The sequence below is a fragment of the Schistocerca americana genome, chromosome 3 (genome assembly GCF_021461395.2).
Source record: "Schistocerca americana isolate TAMUIC-IGC-003095 chromosome 3, iqSchAmer2.1, whole genome shotgun sequence".
Classification (NCBI taxonomy): Eukaryota; Metazoa; Arthropoda; class Insecta; order Orthoptera; family Acrididae; genus Schistocerca; species Schistocerca americana.
Window position 1 is genome coordinate 225,970,476 of NC_060121.1, and position 18,106 is coordinate 225,988,581.

An 18,106-nucleotide genomic window follows, 5' to 3' on the forward strand; every position below is an offset into this window, starting at 1 on the left:
TATATTAGAAACTCATTCTAATCAGTTATTATTAGATAAAAACATAATGGTCCCATAAAACAGTACCTTCTTTTCTTCATCTTTCTCCTTTTTGTCGGCATCCATACGTATTACACGTGGATGAGTCCATATTCGCTGAAGTGCTTGAAAATCTGCAAAGAGTTTGGCACCCTTGCCACGTGTAGGTTCATTTAGTTCACTTGCTGCACTAAAGTTGTCCAAATAATAACGGTATAGTTTTACCTGTGTCTCAGACAGACGAACAGAAATGACATATTCATGTTTTGGTGGCAGAAATGGTGTCAGAACACCATAATCAAATCTCTGCAACAAAATTGAAATTCTATTAGCATATGTACACAGTAACCAAATAAGAAAATTTCTATAAAAGACACAATGACTGACTATTCTCTATCAGAATCTAAGTTCTGTAACAAATACGCAACAAATATTCGTAACACATAAAACTAGCTCAATGGATCCATGGTTAAAGGCCAGACAACAATCCAGATTTTGATCCACAGCCACCCCTATGATTTTTTCTGCCACTTATCACTAATTTCACGCCTGGCAATGATTTATTAATGTGAGAAATGCTACATAATTCTGTAGTTTGGAGTCCCCCAACAATTGGCTGGTTAATTTAGCGCAAAGGTTGAAGGAAGGAGCAACTGAGTGCTGCCTATAATAGGACTTGTCTAATAAAGCATTGTAGTTTCCAAACTAACAACTGTATTGAGGAAAATATTCATTTTTTTTTTAACACAGCTAACTAAAAACAAAACATTGTGTTTCAAAAATCTTTTAAACACTTTGGGGACAGGTTTCTTATACCAAAACAAGGAAAAAAGTCCATTTAAACATATGTCTGAAAATCCTCCACTTGCGAGTTATTAATACAAACTGACGTTCAATGGCTTTCTAGGTACAGCCCAACAATTTCACTTATCTATGCACCGTTTGAATTATTGTATCCTAGACAGCGTTGCGTTGCCAGAGAGCTCTATTTACATTCGTCATTCGTCTGTCTTCAATGTGTCCATAGTGTACTTGTAATACAGGTAGTGCATTAACCAAAAGTGCTCCATTCTAATATGGCAGGATATTCATTTAATGTGCAGGCAGTACATAATTTTTATGTACGGCTGCGTGACTGGTAATGGACACAATGCTGCATGGATATATTAGATGGCATCCCTAAACTGAAGACAGTCAAGTGATGCAACCTTTGGTGCTATGTTCCATTACATTGCCAAGACAGGATCCACAGCACCGCAGGCTATTGATTGAGGAAGATTACATGTTTCCTGTATGACTGACTAGGAAGAGCAGCTTCTATGGGTTGTCAAAGAAGAGCCAGCTATCAGTGCAGGACAAGTGGGCCTAGCATGTGGTACATCACCATGTTCTGCATGGAGGATACATCAGAAGCAACTATTGTATCCATTTCAACTTCAACATGTGCAGGGCCTTATGCGTGCCGATCACCCACGGCAGGCTGCACAAACTGTCACTCTGTTGTTTGTCTCTTCAGTTTTCTTTACAGATGAGGCAATGTTTGGAAGAGATGGATAAAAAATATCCACAACAAACACATATGGGCCAACTGCAATCCCCATGCTGTAGTATAGGCTAGACAGCAGCATCAGTTTAAGATTAATATGTGGGTTGGAACTGTAGGTGACTGGTAGGGCCATACGTTCTCCCATCTTATAGATGCTGTCTACAGGGACTCTTATCAGAATACCCTCCAACGTCTACTAGAAGATGTGCCCCTGAAAATAAGAAGAAACATGTGGTTTATCCATAAAGGAGCTCCATCACAATTTAATCTCAATGTTCGAGACGCACTGTTTTGTATCTACTATGAGAAATGCGTAGGCAGAGCAAGACCAGTTCCAAGGCCTGCATGTTCTCCTAACCATCTCTTGGGACACCTTACACAACTGGTATACACAGCAGAGCACCCAAATGGAAAAAAATCTTCACCGATGTGTCACAGAAGCATGCACAACCACTCCAAACTGTCAGGGACTATTTGAAAGGTTGTAACAGTTCATGATTTGACAAGTGACAATGTATTTAGAAGCAAGAGGAGGTTATTTAAAGCATTTGTTATGAGTTTAAGAACTGTTGAGCTTCAATCACCTAAATTGTAAACTTTCATTAATAACTCAAAAATGAAGGGTTTTCAGATATATGTGTATATTAATTTTTTTCTTGTTTTGGTGAAAGGACTGTGCCCCCGAAGTTTGTAGAAGTATTTTGAAACACTCTGTATATCAGCGAGAACTAGCTAAGCCAACACCCCCTCATCTTTGTCATCCCCAAGCGTGCAATATTTATGAGACATCAGCAACAGTAATGACTGTGTTCTGACAATTACAGCACAAGATCACAACATATCGGATATTTAAAATGCATATCTCTAATAGCAGAACATTTATCTTAAGATCTCTCTAATGTAAGCCACATTCAAATGATTCAAAATAATATCACAGAGTATTTCTTCCAAGTAAAAAAATTAAAAAATAATAAAACGGTCATCTATAGGTTTATATGACAGATGCAAAAGTGCCTCGACCTGGGAACCTCAGCATATATCTATGTTTCAGTCATTTTGTGAGCATGTAAAGTGCTATGATGGATACCATATGGGTGGAGCTTAGGCATCAAAGGTTGAAAACAAAATTGACTCGGAAAATGTGTGTGCCAACTATTAGACTACAACGCACATGCGTTAACTTTTATTCAAACTGGTGTATGGGACATGGAAGTTTGTCCATCAGTGAAACAAATAAAATTCTACCATTTATCTTCAGGGGTTTTCTTTCTTTTTTCCCCCCTTCTCTACTCAAAAATCTAACTATACTTGTGACAATATTACTACTACACTTGTGTTTGCTTAAATTGTAAATATGTTTGGGGATTTCTGTCTTGAGTAAAATACTGTATACAGAACAGTTTAGAGTTGCCATAATGTGAACAAATGAAAGTTGGAGCAAAAAATAAAATTGTTGTTCTACGTTTGCAAATATTACAAATTTCAGATAAAGTGAAACATTGTTTCATTCACAAGGTCATACTTCCAAAAACAATTCCAAAAACCAGATTTCTCAAAGAAAGTTAATAAAGTTGTAACAGCAGTTCAGCATAAGCAGCAATAAAATAACCATAATCTGCATAGTGCAAATAATAGCTTAAATATTGGTAAATACAAAATGAGGCCAATTTTTGCTTCACAGAAAGTATGTATAAGATAAAAACATCATTATTTGCAGATAGAACACTGTATTTAAATACTGCCAGCACTATACAATGCAGAAAGCAATACTAGCAACCAAATGTACAGCTAACATGTGTTTTGTACAAAATGAAAGTGCGACTGATGAGTATTATACCACTTGCATTAATTTGTTTACACAATATTATTTTTTGTATTAAGTAAATTGAGAAGAAACCCGCTGCTGATAATGTAACAGCATCAAAATACGTATTGTGAAATAATTCATTTACGTATTGTGAAATAATTCATTATCTGATAGAGGGATAAACATAAATCATAGCAAAACTTCCTGGCACATTAAAACTGTGAGAGTCGTGCTTGGATAACTCCGTCAGTAAAGCACTTGCCCACGAAAGGCAAAGGTCCTGAGTTCGCGTCTTGGTCCAGCACACAGTTTTAATCTGCCAGAAAGTTTCATATCAGCACACACTCTACTGCTGAGTGAAAATCTCATTCTGGAAACATCCCCCAGATTGCGGCTAAGCCATGTCTCTGCAATATCATTTCTTCCAGGAGTGCTAGTTCTGCAAGATTTGCAGAAGAGATTCTGTGAATTTTGGAAGGTGGCAGATGAGGAACTGGCAGAATTGAAGTTGTGCTGGTAGCTCAGTTGGTAGAGCACTTGCCTGCTAAAGGCAAAGGTCCCCGATTTCAAGTATCAATCTGGCACACAGTTTTAATCTGTCAGGAAGTTTCGTATCAGCGCATACTCCGCTGAAGAGTGAAAATCTCCTGGAAACATCCCTCAGGCTGTGGCTAAGCCATTTCTCAACAATATCCTTTCTTGCAGGAGTGCTTGTTCTGCAAGGTTCGCAGAAGAGCTTCTGTGAAGTTTAGAAGGTAGGAGATGAGGTACTGGCAGAACTGCTGTTGTGATTACAACGACTGAAGCAGCAGCAATATCCCATAAAATACCACATTATAGTCATCATGAAATATTAGTCATGCTCAGTACATTAATGTAATATATAATCTGAACAGTTGCCTAATGATGAACTGAGACTTAAAACGAATAATAAAATGTCTTAATTAGAAATACAATGCAGAAAATATTAAGTAATACTCATTTTCTAACAGGTACCGCTATATTGTGAAATTTAATTTTCAAGAAACATTACTTTTTGAGACTATACAAATGGTGTAATGGGCTGGAGCGAAGCTGAGCATCTGAAGCATGTATCAACTAGTAAATACTGGCATTTTTTTCAGCACCATTTGCTGAACATCTTCTGATGCCTTCAACACAGCGCATCTGACTGCAGATCAAAATACATATATGTACCAGTATATTTTGACCACATCTGCCCTGTCTCTCTAACATTATTTAAGTTCAAACGAAAATATTGTAATATCAAGACAGTAAAGGCATTGACTTCTCTTCCAAAAAGATATTCTAATGTGAATACTGCAAAGCCAATGTATTCTCTTTTGGAAAAGCGTATTTGAATGCAAATATTGTAATTATTTACAAGACAAGAAAAACAAAAATGCAAAATAAGAAACCAAAAAACCTGATGCCACTCTGAATAGTAATGCCCATTTTCCCTAAGAGGGTCATAATGTCTGGCCATTGTGGCCCGAGACAGAGCATGTGCATGCGAGTTCTGTTGTGTGAACTTCTGCAGTTTCCTACTTCCAAAGAAAGACTTTTTTGTCAGAAAACTTAACTGTTTACCCCCCCCCCCCCCCCCTTTTTTTTTACCTGTCTGCAATTTAACACCTTCTCTATGCAGAGTGTAGAAATCTATCCTTTTCATAATATTATTGTTATTCCATTCTGGACTTAAAATTATTTGTTTTTAGAATAGTTTACAATACATGAGATGGGATGAAATTTATAGCGAACCAAATGCTTACATAAAATTTAATCTATTAAGTGATAAATAAATGTCATATCTGAAAATAGCTTCTGTGTGAGCCAATCAGAAAGGACATTAAACAGCCATGTAAAAAACCATGGATTAATACAGGGATTAAGATATCTTGTGAAAGGCGAAGAGAAATATGTCTGTTGGCAAGAACAACTATGGATCCTGCAGCAGTTTTGCACACCACAAAAACTACCGAAAATTACTGAATTTTGTAGTGAAATGAGAGACAGGGTAAAACACAACAGAACAAGATAACATCACTATTGAATTACACGGAAGGGCTATAAATGACCACTCACAGGTGGCAGATATGTTTAATAATCCATTCTTACATGCAGTAGAAAATATTGGGACAAACAGTTGAAGAGAAAAATCAATCATATGGATGTCTCACACTCTTCTTCTAAAATTGAGAAAATTATATATTCTCTAAAAAATGAAAGTGCATCTGTATTTGATGGCATTCAACACAGTGCTAAAAACCTGTTCCTGTTTAATGAGTGCTGTCTCTTCTGAAACATGTAATGCATCACTAGCTCTCAGCATTTTTCCAGAGAGACTGAAATATGCCGTTGTCAAGCTCCTCTAGAAGAAAGGTGATATGAGAGATGTCAGTAACTCCTGACCTGTTTCACTACTGACATCATTCACCAAAATTTTTGAGAAGATCATGACTCAGAATAGTATCCTACCTGAACAACAATAATGTTGTTGTTGTTGTTGTTATTGTTGTTGTGGTCTTCAGTCCTCAGACTGGTTTGATGCAGCTCTCCATGCTACTCTACCCTCTGCATCTCAAAGTAACTACTACAACCTATCTCTCTGATCTGCTAACTGTATTCACCTTTTGGTCTCCCTCTACGATTTTTACCCTCCACACTTCCCTCCAGTATTAAATTGATGATCCCTTGATGCCTCAGTATCAGTCCTACGAACCGATCCCTTCTTTTAGTCAAGGAGTGCCACAAATTTCTCTTTTCCCCAATTCTATTCAGTACCTCCTCACTAGTCCGTGATCTACATATCTTATCTTCAGCATTCTTCTGCATCACCACATTTCGAAAGCTTCTATTCTCTTCCTGTCTAAACTGTTTATTGTCCATGTTTCACTTCCATACAGAGCTACACTCCATACAAATACTTTCAGGAAGGACTTCCTGTCACTTAAATCTATACCCAATGTTAACAAATTTCTCTTCTTCAGAAACGCTTTTCGCCATTAGCAATCTATATTTTATATCCTCCCTACTTCGACAATCATCAGTTATTTTGCTTCCCAAATAGCAAAACTCATCTACTACTTTACCAGTCTGATTTCTTAATTTAATTCCCTCAGGATCGCCTGATTTAATTCTACTACATTTCATTATTCTCACTTTGCTTTTGTTGGTGTTAATCTCATATCGTCCTTTGAAGACTCTGTCCATTGTGTTCAACTGCTCTTCCGGGTCCTTTGCTGTCACTGACAGAATTACAATGTCACCGGAAAAGTTTTTATTTCTTCTCCCTGGTCTTTAATCCCTACTCCAAATTCTTCTTTTTTTTCCCTTTACTGTTTGTTCAATGTATAGATTGAATAACACTGGGATAGGTTACAAACCTGTCTCGTTCCCTTCTCAACCATTTCCTCCCATTCGTGCCCCTTGACTCTTATCATTCTCATCTGGTTTCTGTAGAAATTGTAAATAGCCTTTTCTTTGTGTGCTTTCCCCTGCCAAATTTACAATTTGAAAGAAAGTATTCCAGTCAACATTGTCAAAAACTTTATCTAAGTCTACAAATGCTATTAACGAAGGTTTGTCTTTCCTTAATCTATCTTCTATGAGAAGTTGTAGGGAGAGTATTGCCTCGTGTATTCCTACATTACTCTGGAATCCAAACTGATCTTCCCCAAGGTCAGCTACTACCAGTTTTTCCATTCTTCTGTAAAGGATTTGCTGCCGTGACTTATTAAACTGATAGTTCGGTAATTTTCAAACCTGTCAGTACCTGATTTCTTTGGACTTGGGATTAATATATTCTTCTTGAAGTCCAAGGGTATTTCGCCTGTCTCTTACATCTTGTTCACCAAATGGAAGAGTTCTGTCATGGCTCACTCTTCCAAGGCTATCAGTAGCTCTAACGGAATGTTAGTCTACTGCTGGGACCTTGCCTCAACTTAAGTCTCAGTTCTTTGTCAAATTCTTCATGCAGTATCATATCTCCCTTCTCATCTTCATCTATGTCCTCTTCTCTTTCCATAATATTGCCCCAAGTACATCTCCCTTGTACAGGCCCTCTATATACTTCTTCCATGATAAAATGTCAGTTTGGTTTCCAGAAAGGTTTTTCAACAGAAAATGCCATATATGCTTTCACCAGTCAAATTTTGAATGATCTGAATAACTGAACACCACCCATTGGGATTTTTTGTGATCTCTCAAAGGCTTTTGATTGTGTAAATCATGAAATTCTGCTAGACAAGCTCAAGTATTGTGGCATGAGTAGGACAGTGCACAAATGGTTTAATTCGTACCTAACTGGAAGAGTGCAGAAAGTTGAAATAAGTAGTTCTCGTAACATGCAAAGATCAGCACATTCCTCAAACTGGGGAACTATCAAGAATGGGGTTCCACAAGGGTCAGTCTTGGGTCCTTTGTTGTTCTTATTATATATTAATGACTTGCCATTCTATATTCATGAAGAGGCAAAGTTAGTTCTCTTCGCTGATGATGCAAGTATAGCAATCACACCTGAGAAACAAGAATTAACTGAGGAAATTGTCAATACTGTCTTTCAGAAAATTACTAAGTGGTTCCTTGTAAACGGACTCTCACTGAATTTTGATAAGACACAGTACATACAGTTCCGTACAGTGAATGGTATGACGCCATTAATAAATATATACCTTAATCAGAAGCATATAGCTAAGGTAGAATATTCCAAATTTTTAGGTATGTCCATTGATGAGAGATTAAATTGGAAGAAACACATTGATGATCTGCTGAAACGTTTGAGTTCAGCTACTTATGCAATAAGGGTCATTGCAAATTTTGGTGATAAACATCTTAGTAAATTAGCTTACTACGCCTATTTTCACTCATTGCTTTCATATGGCATCATATTTTGGGGTAATTCATCACTGAGGAATAAAGTATTTATTGCACAAAAGCGTGTAATCAGAATAATAGCTGGAGTCCACCCAAGATCATCCTGCAGACATTTATTTAAGGATCTAGGGATATTCACAGTAGCTTCTCAGTATATATACTCTCTTATGAAATTTGTTATTAACAACCAAACCCAATTCAAAAGTAATAGCAGTGTGCATAACTACAATACTAGGAGAAAGGACGATCTTCACTATTCAAGATTAAATCTAACTTTGGCACAGAAAGGGGTGAATTATACTGGCACTAAAGTCTTTGGTCACTTACCAAATAGTATCAAAAGTCTGACAGATAACCAACAAGTATTTAAGAAGAAATTAAAAGAATTTCTGAATGACAACTCCTTCCACTCCATAGAGGAATTTTTAGATATAAATTAAGAAGAAAAAAAAAAAAAAAATATATATATATATATATATATATATATATATATATATATATATATAAAATTTAAAAAAATAAAAAAAATAAAAAATAAATAAAAACAAAAAAACACAAAAAAATAAAGTTGTTATATTAACTTAAGTATGTTGTTAAATTAACCTAATTATGTCATGTATTGGAAAATTCGACTCGTTCCACATCATTACGAAATATCGTATTCATGATCCATGGAACTAGTATTAATCTTCTAATAATCTAGTATTAATCTAATCTAATCTAATCTAATCTAACCATCTCTCTGCTTTCCATTCTTTGCTTACGACTGGTTTTCCATCTGATTTCTTGATATTCATACTAGTTAGTGGTTCTCGTTTCTCCAAAGGTCTCTTTAATTATCCTATATGCATCATCTTACCACTAGTGATGTAGGCTTCTGCATCCTGTGCTCTCACCATTCCTGCTTAGCTGTTTTGCACTTCATGTCGATCTCATTTTTTAAAAATTTTTTATTCTCTTTCACCTGTCTCATCTATTACATTTTTATATTATCTCCTCTCACAGATTAAATTCAATATCTCTTCTGTTACCCAAAGATTTCTACTGGCCCTCATCTTTTTTACCTACTTAGCCCTCTGCTACTTTCACTATTTCATCTCTTAAAGCTACCCATTCTTCTTCTACTGTATTCCTTTCCCCTGTTCTTGTTAGTCATTCCAAAATGCTCCCTCTGAAACTCTCTACAACCTCTGGTTCTTTCAGTTTATCCAGGTCCCATCTCCTTAAATTCCTGCCTTTTTGCATTTTCTTCAGTTTTAATATGCAGTGGTCAGAGTAAACATCAGCCAGTGGAAATGTCTTACGATTTAATACTTGGTTCTGAAATCTCTGTCTTACCATTATATAATCTATCTGAAACCAGTCAGTATCTCCAGGCTTCTTCCATGTATACAACCTTCTTTTATGATTCTTAAATCAAGTGTTAGCTATGATTAAATTCTGCTCTGTGCAAAAACTACTAGGCAGCTTCCTCTTTCATTCCTTCCCCCCAGTCCATATTCACCTACTACTTTTCCTTCTCTTTCTTTTCCCACTATTGAATTCCAATCCCCCATAATTATTAAATTTTTGGATCAATTAACTATCTGAATAATTTATTTTATCTCATCAAACATTTTCTCAAGCCCCTCCTCATCTGTGGAACTAGCTGGCATATAAACTTTTACTACTGTGGTGGGTGTGAGATTCGTGTCTATCTTGGCTATAATAATTCATTCACTATGCCGTTCATAGTAGCTTACAAACATTCCTATTTTGTTATTTATTATTAAACCTACTTCTTATTTGATTTTTGGATTGATAACCCTATATTCATCTGACCAGGAGTCCTATTCCTCTTGCCGCCGAACTTCACTAATTCCCTCTATTTCTAACTTTAACCTATCCATTTCCCTTTTTTAATTTTCTAACCTACCTGCCCGATTAAGGGCTCTGACATTGCACGCTCTGATCCATAGAATGCCACTTTTGTTTCTCCTGATAACCCCTATCAATCACAGTTTGGATTGCAGAAGAGTTGCCCAACTAAATATGCCATTTAGCATTCACACATCCAATTTTACAAGCATTAAATAGCAAAATAGCAACTGTCGGTATTTTCTGTGACCTATCTAAGGTACCTGACTCTGGGAATCATACAGTATTCTGCTAGATAAAGTGAGGTTTTATGGAAGTCGTGGTATATCCAACCAATTTTAATGCGGTTCTGCAAAGCTCAACTGCAGGTCAACTATTGTTTCTCATATGTGAAAATGACCTTCTGTCTAATATACAACAAGGAGAACTGGTTCCCTTTTGTAGATGACACTACTATTTTAATCAATTCAAACATAGGCATAACAACAGATGAAATGGTAAACGATTTTCTTGGACGTATTATTGAGTGGTTTTCTATAAATGGTATCACTCTCAATTTCAAAAAGGCACAATATGTTCAGTTTTGCACATGTAGGGGTACTAAGCCAATGAGAACTGTAACAGTTAGTGAGGGATTAATAACTAGGGTGCAAACTTCAACAATTTAGGTGTCCACATTCATAAGGATTTAAACTGAGAAAAACACATTTTTAAACTCCTGAAACAACATAGTCAAGCCACATTTACACTTTGAATCACTGCAAATCTTGGGGAGAGACAAACTAGTAAGTTGATGTATTTTCATTTGATAATGGCATATGAAACACTGTTCTGGTGTAACTCATCTTTAAGAAAGATGCAAGAATAATGTGTGTTCATCTGGTAAACATCCCTTTACGGACATGGGCACTTTGATTACTGCTTCTACCATATTTATTCCCCCATAAAGTTCATTGTAAATAATCTGCAGTAGTTCAAAAGAAACAGTGATTCACACAATTACAATACCAGAAGAAAAAATTGACATTCATTACCCTATATTAATGTTGTTTTTAGTAAAACCCAGATTAGATCAAAGAAACCATAGATTACTCAAGGAGTAAAGATCTCTTGCAAAACAAAAAGGATACTGTATCTGTAATCAGAAACAGCTCAACATCTCTGGTGTTGATGCTATAGCTCAAACAAGGCATACTGCACAGTAATTAAGTTATTAATACAGACATCAAAGCAAATGCATTACGAGAAAACAATCACAAGGAGAAGACTGGGAGAATCACGTCTGAAGAGGAGCAGATAGCATTAAGAATAAATGAAACAATCTAAACAGATATATGCAGTGTTGCAAAACTTTCTGACAGCATTTTGTTTCATAACTGTTACAGAAAAGATGGAGTTGTCAAGTTCATTAGATGCTGCCATGGAATATCTTAGACCAGTTGTTGCAAAGAACTTCAGCAAGATTTATATGATCCTTACTACACCAGTATAAGCAATGTCCACTACCAGAAGTTTAAAATCAAAATTCTATGGTTATAACAAAATATCAATGAAGTTAATTAAAGAGTGTGCTTTTGATTTTCGTAAAATATAAAGCTATTCATGTATTTTGTTTAAGAAAGGAGAGAAAGAAATACCATCAAATTTTCATCCGATTTCACTGTTTCTAACATTCTGGAAAATTTTGGAAAAGGTAATATCCAACTGGCTTCTTAACCAGCTGAGAAGAAATAATACAGTATATTGTCAAAGTCACTGTTAGGATGTCTCAATGGTTCTGAAACTGAGGAAGCTATTTGCACATACAATGAGAACATAGTTAATTCAAAAGATATTAAATTACAGACTGCTGGCATATTCTGTGATCTGTCAAAGGTATATGAGTGTGTAAATCATGATATCCGTTCAAGTATGTTAAAATATCATGGTGTACTGTGAAAAGCTCCCAAATGGTTCAAATTCTATATCTCTGACAGGAAACAAAGGGTGTCAACAGAAAAGAGATGTGTTAAGCTATCATGCATCATCTAACTGCAAACTACTAACATGTGGTGTCCCACTAGGTTCCATCTTAGTGCTCTTATTTTTTTCTAGTGTATATCAATGACGGTTCATCTCCAACATTACCAGACGCTAAGTTTGTTTTATTTGCAGCTGATACAAACAGTGCATCAAGTAGCAAATCAAGTATAGTAATAGAAAGATCAGTTAATGAAATTTTAATGGAGATTAATAATTGGTTCCTACCCAATTCTCTGTTAACAATTTTTGGGGAAAAACACTATATGAAGTTATATCAATGAAAATAATCAATTTTTACAATATAATGCAATTCGATAGATAAAAAAAATCTACTCACCAAGCAGAGGAGAATATGCAAGTAAAGGTATTACAGTATTAGCTTTCGGAGTCAGTGCCTCCTTTTCTGGCAGAACAGCTGAAGGGGAACGAAAAGGGGTGCAGGAGGATGGGTGAGGTTTAGCAAAAGGGGTAGAGTTGAAAAAAGTCACCCAAAACCCCTGAGGTCAGGGGAGATTTTACGCTAAGCTCTCAGGTTTTCAAATCTCATCCAGTACAGTATCTAACAATAAATCTTTCCTTCTCATCACATCCAAAAAGTCTCGTCTGACCTGGGGGTTTTGCGACTTTTTTGAACTGTATCGCTTTTCCTTCACTCATCTCCCTTCCCTTTCAACCTTTCTGCCAGAAGCAGAAGCCACTGGCTCTGAAAGCTAGCATACTGTGATACCTTTTATGGGTGTGTTCTCCTGCCACCACTTGGTGAGTAGATTTTCTTCATCTATACAACTATATGAAGTTAAGAACTTGTAAGAAGTTTCCCGTCAGTATATTCCTAAAATATGATGACAAATAGATGGAAGAAGTTGATGATAAATTCAGCTCGGAAAAGCATACTACGGAATTGCTGGAGTGCCTATGCAAATCAATATTTGCAATCCGAAAATTGTCAGACAACATCCTGCAGAGGGCTGTTATACTAGCTATTGCTACCCAATATATTTACTCCTTAATAGAATTTGGCATTAAAATTATATATCTTTCTGAAACTAACAGCTCAGATCAGTACTAAATATAACAATAATCTTCACAAGGATTTAAAGTTATTTATTTTAGTCCAGAGAGGTGTCCATTATTCAAGATAACACATGTCAATAACTTGCCAGAAACCATAAAAAGTTTAACTAGTAATAAAATTCAGTTTAAAAGGAGACTAAAAGATTTATTGGAGGCCAACTCCCATTGCTTCATTGTTGAATTTCTTAGCAGAACCAACTGAGCTGTATTTCAGGGCAATAATGTGATTTCTGTAGCAAGAACAAATACGATTTATGGTACATATAAGGGTTGCCCAGAAATTATGCTCAATAGTTTTTTTTCTTCAACACTTCTTTATTGAACATAATGAGAATTATACACATGAAAGAAAGGTGATTTATCTACACACCCTATGTTTCCATGTAATCTTCATCCTATTCTATGGCCTTCCTTCAGCACGAAACAAGGGCGTGTCGGTACCAATCCTTGTTCTGGTGGCGGAACCAGTGCTTCACTGTGTGCACTTCCTTTGCCGATTGACAGACGCAGCGCCAACTGCCGAGTTGTAATGCATCTGTCCTCGCAAATCACAACATCAGTTTGCTGCAACATGTCAGGTATGACAACCATGGATGGTCTCCCCAAGTGCTACGAATTGTGGAACTCCGCCGAACCAGCTTCTGATGACCTCACCCTCCTTGCCCAGTGACTAACTGTACTTCTGTCAACAGCAGATGTTCCATAGACTTTCCACAAGCATCTGTGAATATTCCCCACAGTTTCTCTGCAGCGAGGAATTCAATGACAGCACATTGCTTGTAATGTACATCACCTATGGATGCCATTTCGAACCTGTCCTGCAGCTGAGATTCTGTCAGAACTGACGGAAACTTGGCGCACTCATTCAGGAGAAAGTGGTGCATTACTTTCTGGGCAACCATCGTAGCGCTTTGTACAGCACACGTAAGATAAAATGAGGTACAGGTTGCACATAGAACTCGACACATTGACTGGACAACAGTAATACCGGTTATGAAATAGATCTAGCACTCATTTGCAATAACTTAAATAATTTCGTTTCTTTGGAAGCTTGCTGCAGTGTGCTGACCCAGGTGGCCTCTATAAGGGCCTGTGAACCGTACAGACATGCAATCTCTGAAATGACTCCTCCATTCTAGGGAGTGGGAAAACCACATACACACAGAAAAACACTAGGCACGGAAAAATACATGGGACAGAAAAAAAAAATGCATGGTGCAGAAAAAAAATGTATGGTACAGAATAAAAGCACTAGGAAGATAAAGCACTGATTGCACAAGGCACTGAAATTATAAGTAACGAAAAACAATGATGGCACTGACATCCATTTCATTGTCTGACAATTGTGGCTGCTGCAGCATATGGTGTGCAGTCACGGGGAAGCAGGGCCAGAACTGATGATGGGCAGGTTGGCGTGCTTCTCTCATGAGACGCCATAAGCCGGGGGTGGCATCTCCATAGCGATGTCCTTGTTGAGGTCAGCATTTGGCACTGGAGGCATCAGCCGGGGCACCAGAGACAATGGCCGCAGAGGAACCAGCAGCGGAGGAGGTGACAGTTGTGGCATCAAGTGCAGTGTGGGCTGCACTGGTGACAGCAGTCAAGGAGTGGGGATGGAGGTAGGAACCCCAGACAGTGATCTGCCAGGCAACAACCCCCCCGTCGTGTGAACTGGACCATCTGTGACAGTGGAACAGGCATTGGCGATGGCAGGGGAGGCGGTGGACCCTCAGGAACAGACCCCACAGTGTGTGGCCGCAGCTGGTCAAAGTGACAGATATTTGCCTGTCAGGAGTGCGGATTCTGAACAGGCACAGGCTCTGGTGATGCCTGGTGACAGCAGGAACCAAGTTCGGCCAGTGGTCGAAAACATGACCCAGAAAGGTGCACCCGGCAGGAACTATCATGGAGCTGGCGATGCTGGTGGACACGGCATAGGATGCAGCAGGTGAAGGAGGGTCCATGGTTGGTGTCCATGTAGCAGCTCCACTGGGTTCGTTGCCCACCAGCGTGAAATGGTACAAGTTCAAAAAACGATTGAAAGCAGCTTCAGTGGACCTGCCAGATACATACTTTCACATCTGAGTTTTAAACATCCGAACCATGCATTTGGCCTCACCGTTAGAGTGAGGATGAAACAGGGCGCCTGTGAGATGGCACACACCACTAGCCTGACAAAAAGGTGTAAATTGTCAAGAAACAAACTGGGGACTGTTATCGGTAACCACTGTATACGGAAGTCCCTAAGTTGCAAAAATCTTAGACAGGGCCAAAACAGTGGCCACCGCAGATGTGGACGGACAACGTGTCACATGGGGAAAATTGGAATAGGTGTCCACTACAATGAGCCAATACTGATTTAGGAAGGGTCCAGCAAAATCAAAATGAAGACATCCCCACAGGTGCTGTGGCATCAGCCAAGGGCAAAAAGACGCCCATGAAGCCACCTGTTGCCGAACACATTGAGTGGAAGCAGTGATAAGCTGTGTAATGTCCCCATCTATGCCCTGCCAATACACATGCTGGTGGGTCAAAGCTCTGGTGCGAGTGGTCCCCCAATGACCGACATGCAGAAGCTTCAGTACATTACAGTATAAATAAGCAGAAATCACAACCCTATGGTGTAGTATCCTCAGTAGCTAACAAAATAACTCCATCAAACACAGCATGGCGGTGCTGGAGGGAGAAGCAATTATGCAACAGATCCAAGGCACAGGCCGGGGGTTCTTCCAGCCAACTATGCCGCGTGAAAGAGGAGACCTGATTAAGTACAGGATCCATGGCGATGGCTGTTGCTATCGTGGCATTAGTGATGGGAAAACTATTGACCATGTTCTGGTTCTGAATACCTAATAGAAACAAACAATTCATCCTGATCAAATGCCAGGTCCGGACCGTTTGAAAGGCAAGATAAGGCACCGGGGTTGGTGTGTTGCACCGTCGGATGGTAATGAATCTGATAACTATAAAGGAAGAGGAAGGGAGCCCACTACTGCAAACGATGTTCTACCTTCCCCAGCATGGAAGCCAAAGGGTTGAAAAGAGCAACCAATGGCCTGTGATTCGTGTTTAAATGGAACTTAGAACCATACAAGAAGACATGAAATTTCTTGAAGGTGAACACAGTCTCTAACGCCTCCTTTTCAATTTGCAAATACTGCTGCTGAGGGAGAGTTTAAGTCTTAGAAGCGTAAGCAATGGGTCTTTCAGACCCATTCACATATTTGTGCACCAATGCTGTGCAGGGAGGCATCTACAGCCAACACAAGATGCTCACCTAGCTGAAAGGTGGCCAGACACAGGGCAGAATGAAGCTTAGATTTAGCCAAAACAAATGCTCAGTCACAAGTTGGGGACCATAAAGACAAAGAGACACACATTTTTATGCATAAGTGCATGCAGGGGCAGTGCAACAGTGAGTGCATTAGGTAAAAACTTATGGTAGTATGCACTACTTATGGTAGTATGCAACTTTACCTAGAAACACCTGGAGTTCCTGAGGGAGGTCGCTCGTGGTAAAGCCGCAATTGTGTCAACATGGAGAAACAACAGTATGATCCCTGTGCAAGAAACTTCAAACCTAGGTACCCAATTGACGGTTGAAAAAATTGAGACTTGGCAAGACTGTACTTGAGACCCACAGACTGCAAAACAGAAAACAATGCTCAGAGATTGCCCAGGCGGTCTTCAGTGTAAGAACCCAAAACAACAATATCGTCAAGGTAATTGTTACAGCCAGCACAGAGACTGTCAGCTGTTCTGAAAAACACTGAAAAATTGTGGGCATGCAGTGACATCAAAAGGCAAGCATTGTTATTGGTATAGACTGAAAGTTGTACAAAACAAAGAGAAGACACCTAGTGGCCTCACCCATGGGGAGCTGAAGGTACATTTCTGTCAAATAGATTTTGGAAAAGTAGTAGCCACCTGATAATTTTGTGAGCAACTCATCAGGGTGGGGCAAAGGGTACATATCTTAACAGTGACACTGAAGCTGCCACAGAGGCGAAGCTTACCTGTTGACTTCTTAATGATGAACAGTGGTGAAGCCCATTCACTGGAAGAAATAGGCCAAATGATATCGAGCAACATCAGTCTAATTCGGCCGTAACAGTCAAGCAAAGTGACAGGCACCTGTTGTACCCGAAAAAAACGAGCGTGGTTGGACTCTATCGAGGTAATGTAGGCTTGAAAAAAATTGGTAGCACAGCTGAGCCCAGGGCAAAACAGAAATAAAAACTCACGGGATCTGACACTAAATTTACCTCATTGACAATGGAGAAACCAAAAGCTTTAAACGAATCTAACCTGAATAGGTCTGTAGTATGGGAATGACCCACAACAAGGAAGGTGAGAGAGTGAACAAAAGATTTGTAAGAGACAGGAGCAGTGAACTGACCTCGTATCAGAATCTGCTATTTACTGTAGCTGACCAAATTCTGTGAAATCTGTGTGAGGGGAGGGGAGCCAAGTCCATATATGTTTGTGCATTTACAAAAGTCACTGAAAGTCCTGTGTCCACTTGCATTTTTAGTGGGTTATTAAACACACACAAATCAATAAATAATTTGTTCAAGGAGACAGTCATCGTAGAGATGCAGTTTATGTACTACTGTGTCTGCCACACCTGAAGAGGAGTGACACTCCAACGCAAAGTGGCCTTTCTTTCAACACTTGTATGCAGCATGTTCTTGCTGGACAAAGCAGTATGGACAAGACAGAAGGGAGGCATGTGGCCACTGTTGTGAGGTGGCTTGTTGCTGCTGTGGCCATAACCGACGCTGTCCCACATGACGTTGAGTTCAAGGTTGTACTGCTGCAATGGTTTCATGGTCATCCTGAACACTGGCAGCATACCTAACAGGGGCTGACTGAGCAACCTCCGATATCTTCCCCCACGCAGCAAA

At 38.7% G+C, this 18,106-nt stretch overlaps 1 protein-coding gene across 1 annotated transcript in view; it reads right to left on the bottom strand.

Moving 5' to 3' along the window:
- The window catches only part of LOC124605988 (transcriptional regulator ATRX homolog), a 493,634-nt gene that overhangs the window by 149,879 nt on the left and 325,649 nt on the right, over nt 1-18,106 (bottom strand). Inside the window, exon 25 of the mRNA XM_047137952.1 lies at nt 67-324. Coding sequence (XP_046993908.1) covers nt 67-324 — 258 coding nt within the window. The remainder of the gene's footprint in view (nt 1-66; nt 325-18,106) is intronic.